The sequence below is a fragment of the Thunnus maccoyii genome, chromosome 7 (genome assembly GCF_910596095.1).
Source record: "Thunnus maccoyii chromosome 7, fThuMac1.1, whole genome shotgun sequence".
Taxonomy (NCBI): domain Eukaryota; kingdom Metazoa; phylum Chordata; class Actinopteri; order Scombriformes; family Scombridae; genus Thunnus; species Thunnus maccoyii.
The window spans coordinates 34,648,280-34,653,834 of record NC_056539.1 but is presented as its reverse complement, the minus strand read 5'-3'; the positions used below and the strand labels follow the sequence as shown (position 1 = coordinate 34,653,834).

Here is a 5,555-nt window from a genome sequence, read left to right as displayed (position 1 = left end):
TGTTCCATAGTGAAAGATAGTTAGTAGTAGAATTTATATATTTCAGAAAGTCAAACAGCTCCTCCGTCTCCCCCACAGACATCGTTCATACTCTGTATAACTGATTTATTCTTATAATGTTTAAAGTTTTGTGACTTTATAGATCAGATTCCTGTTTTTCATAGTTTCTTTATTGTCGTTGGATTATATTTCAGCTCTGATGTTGACAAAGATAACTTTCTGTTATATTACAGTTCAAACAACGTTAACCTCTGGTTTCATCACCTTCATCAGAAACAACCACAGACGATATGAAGAAACTTTCAGCCAAACTTCTTGATATAAAGTCATGATGTTCTTGTTCTTTATGTTGCTGTTAGTGCAGCAAACATCAGTCTGTATATAAACACTGTTACGCCCTCTCTGCCCAGTCTGCCCAGTCTGCCCAGTCTGCTGTCTGTTGTTCCTGCAGGTACTGGAGGTGAGTGAGGCAGCATCAGGAACACCTGGAGCTCTGGGTGCCTCTTCAAAAACCCTTTGTAGTGCAGTTGCTGGTCTCCTCCCTGAGACTCCTTTTGGCTTTTGGGTTGATATTTGACTTGTTTTTTTGCACCGTACAACACTACATTCACACACTGTTCCAGTCATGCACTCACCTACACGACTGACCTCACTGACTACACACGCCATCGTTAGGTCAGGTTCTAGGTTACTTTCTTTTATTTAAATAAATTGGTTATTAATTGGCTGTGTTGTGTGCGTCTCCCTTCTTTGTCATGACTGTGCGGCCTGGTTCGTGACAACACACACACACACACACACACACACACACACACATATATATATAAATAATAAAACAACGAAACAAAGTGTGAGAAGAATCATTATTTTATTATATTTGTTGTTATTGCTCAGACAGAAACGTTCCGTCAGTTACAAGAAAATAATCTACAAGTTATTTTCTAACTTTTCCTTCAATAAAAGACTCAGTGAGACGTTAAATACACAAACAACAAATCAACAAGTTCACAAACATATTGATCACCTGGACGGCCCTCTGATGATGCGTCTGAGGACAGAAACATTCAAACATGTTTAAGGCACTTCAGAGCACGTATGTTACTATGATACACGTGTTTATTCAAACATACATTCATTAAACTGCAGGAAGCCACTCGACGTCTGCTGAAATATTTCAGTTTGATTTCTTCTGTTGGAGCAAAATAATGATTGATTCTGGTCCCTGCAGCTGTGATTGGTCTATAAAAGCTCTGTGACACGTATGTGACATTATGACACGTATGTGACATTATGACACATGTAATGTCACATACGTGTCACATACGTGTCACATACGTGTCACATACATGTCATAATGTCACATACATGTCACATACGTGTCATAATGTCACATACATGTCACATACATGTCATAATGTCACATACATGTCACATACGTGTCATAATGTCACATACGTGTCACATACGTGTCATAATGTCACATACATGTCACATACATGTCACATACGTGTCACATACGTGTCACATACATGTCACATACGTGTCACATACATGTCACATACATGTCATAATGTCACATACATGTCACATACGTGTCATAATGTCACATATGTGTCATAATGTCACATACGTGTCACATACGTGTCACATACGTGTCACATACATGTCACATACATGTCATAATGTCACATACGTGTCACATACGTGTCATAATGTCACATACGTGTCATAATGTCACATACGTGTCACATACGTGTCACATACGTGTCACATACATGTCATAATGTCACATACATGTCACATACATGTCACATACGTGGCACATACATGTCACATACATGTCATAATGTCACATACATGTCACATACATGTCACATACATGTCACATACATGTCATAATGTCACATACGTGTCACATACATGTCACATACGTGTCACATACGTGTTACATACGTGTCATAATGTCACATACATGTCACATACGTGTCATAATGTCACATACATGTCACATACATGTCACATACATGTCACATACGTGTCACATACGTGTTACATACGTGTCATAATGTCACATACATGTCACATACGTGTCATAATGTCACATACATGTCACATACATGTCACATACGTGTCACATACATGTCACATACGTGTCATAATGTCACATACATGTCACATACGTGTCATAATGTCACATACTTGTAACATACGTGTCATAATGTCACATACGTGTCACATACATGTCACATACATGTCATAATGTCACATACATGTCACATACATGTCACATACGTGGCACATACATGTCACATACATGTCATAATGTCACATACGTGTCACATACATGTAACATACATGTCATAATGTCACATACATGTCACATACGTGTCACATACATGTCACATACATGTCACATACATGTCACATACGTGTCATAACGTCACATACATGTTACATACGTGTCACATACGTGTCACATACGTGTTACATACGTGTCATAATGTCACATACATGTCACATACGTGTCATATACGTGTGACACATATGTGACATTATGACACATATGTATGTATGTAACACGTATGCAACACATATGTAACATGTATGTGACACTTCTGTGACACACGTGACATTATGACACATGTAACACATATGTGACATGTATGTGACATGTATGTGACACGTATGTGACATTATGACACGTATCTAACACGTATGTGACACGTATGTGACATTATGACACGTATCTAACACGTATGTGACACGTATGTGACACGTATGTGACATGTATGTGACATGTATGTGACATTATGACACGTATGTAACATATGTATGTACGTATGTGACCTTTGAACCCTTTGTAATCTCTTACTAATAAAACAGAAACCATCATGATGATGTCATCAGAGGTAGAAGACTGAATCATTGATCTGACCAATCAATCGATCGATCGATATCCTTCATTTGAACATAGAAACAGTCTCGAAGCGTTGAACAGTCAGCAGGTGAATCAGATCAGCTGATCAGCAGACAGCCGATCAGCTGATCAGCAGACAGCCGATCAGCTGATAGAAACGGACGGTCCTGTTCACTTCCTCCAGGAAACTAAAACTATTGATTTACCTTCAATAATGATTCATTAAAACGTGACGACCCTTCTTCATTTATACCTTAAACAAAAACTTTATTTTATATTAAAAGCTTTTTACATTTAAAGGTTTTTTCCCTTAAAATTCTACTGATTTACCCTTTAATAAGAAGATATTATTATTATTGGATTATCGGCACAGTTTAAGATTTTTAAACTGTAAAACTCATTTCTTTATTCATACCTTAAAATAAAACTATTTTTAATAAGGTGAAACTTCAGAGATGATGTCATGACGTTTGGTGTTTTTCCCTTCTGAATGTCTAATAATCAATAATCACTTTATCCATTAATTAACCAGAATATGAGTCTAGATGTTGATGTTCCTCTAAACCAAACAGACTCAGTGAAATTAAATCTTCTGTGTTTGACTGTTCGATGTTTTCTGTCGGATTAATGAACCTTCTGTGTTTTCAGGGAGAAATTTAAACTATTTGGATCTTCAGACTGAAAACCAGAAGAATCCAGAATGTTTTTGAAGAAATGTGTTTGGTGGATTGTTTTTACTACGGTCAGTGAACGCATCGTCGACTGTAAACATTCATTAATGAACTAACGAGGAGCCGGACGCTTAACGACGTCCGTCAGCGCCTCCTACAGGCTGCCTGAGGCTTCGTCTGTTCTTACAGCTAAACATGTTCGTTAATGTGTTGCATGTTAATTACCTATTGATCAACTAACTGATTGATGACTGATCAGGTGTCGGTGTATTGATCTGCCGGAGACACGAGGTCGTCTGTTGTGACTTTACAACTAAACTGATGAACACGATGATCCAACAGAGAGTTTCTTTAAGGCTGAGTGGGCGTCGACTGCTGCTGGCTCCGCCCCCCCCATCACACACACACACACACACACACACACACACACACACACACACACACACACACACACACACACACACACACACACACACCCTGAGTTTGGTATCTGACATTCTGTGCTCGGCGCCCTTCTTCTCCTTCTTGTTATTAATATTAATAATAAAATAGTTATTGATGCTGATTAGATTCCACATCATCAGGTCAGATGTGAGAAGTAAACACTGTAACCATGACGACGGAGCGAGTCGTCGTCGTCAACTGATCCTTCAGTTTATCAAAAAAAGAAAAAAAATCTTTAAAAACAAAAATATGTTCTTCTTTCACAAATAAGAAATATAAAATCTTTATCTAAATAAATCTTCTTCAAACACACGACGTGATTATTTACAGACAGTGAAGAGCGACGCTGCTCGTTAGCTTCCCTTCCAGCGTCCGACGCAGAGGGGATTGTGGGTAACGTAGGCTCCGCGTGTGTGTTCAGGGCCGGTCTGTAGTTCTAGTACTGGATGTAGTCGGACTGAAGAGACTGAAAGAGAAAAAACACGACAACATCACAGTCAGAGACAAACTTCTGAGGAAGCAGCTTCATCATCTGCATCATCACCCAAACATGATGACATCATCCAAAGACTCGACGGTCAAAGTTTCCATCTGAACACAGAACCATTTCACCAAATAAAACCACAGAAGAAAATGTTTGACTGTCGGGTGAATATTAACTGCTGCCGACTGCAGTAAAGCAGAAGAAGACGTGATGAACAGTCAGAGCTGAAGCCATGGAAACGTGACATCACCTCATGAGTTTAATGAAGGTCAACAGATTAATGGATGTTATTAATATTGATAATATTAATTATTGATGGATCAGCTGCTGCACATTGATCAGCGTCAATAAGCTTGTGAGTGTTTGAACTGATCAAAGATCCTCGGTGACAGACAGACGCTCCACTCTGCAGAGAAACATCAGCTGATCTGCGCTCAGTTAGAAACCTTCACTTCAACGATGACGTCACGCTGAGCAGCGTCACATGACCCTGTTTATGTCCTGAATGATGATGTCACAGCGGTGACTCAGCGTCCACACAACACACATACACAACACAACACACACACACACATACACAACATACACATACACAACACAACACACAACACACACACACACAACACACACACAACACACACAACACACATACACAACATACACATACACAACACACATACACACACACACACACAACACACACAACACACATACACAACATACACATACACAACACACATACACAACACACATACACAACATACACATACACAACACACATACACAACACACACACACAACACACACAACACACATACACAACATACACATACACAACACACATACACAACACACACACACACAACACACACACAACACACACAACACACATACACAACATACACATACACAACACACATACACACACACACACAACACACACAACACACATACACAACATACACATACACAACACACATACACAACACACATACACAACACACATACACAACACACATACACAACATACACATACACA

The 5,555-nt window shown here is 39.0% G+C and overlaps 1 protein-coding gene across 3 annotated transcripts in view; it reads right to left on the bottom strand.

Annotated features, from left to right (window-relative positions):
* Positions 1-849: 849 nt before the first annotated feature.
* The window catches only part of cdc14ab (cell division cycle 14Ab), a 36,614-nt gene continuing 31,908 nt past the window's right edge, over positions 850-5,555 (bottom strand). For 2 of the 3 annotated variants that reach the window (XM_042415638.1, XM_042415639.1), the window contains one exon: positions 4,300-4,498. In XM_042415638.1, coding sequence (XP_042271572.1) covers positions 4,469-4,498 — 30 coding nt within the window. In that variant the 3' untranslated portion in view covers positions 4,300-4,468. Of the gene's footprint in view, positions 1,049-4,299; positions 4,499-5,555 lie in introns of those variants that run through there. The other variant, XM_042415640.1, reaches the window with a different exon arrangement.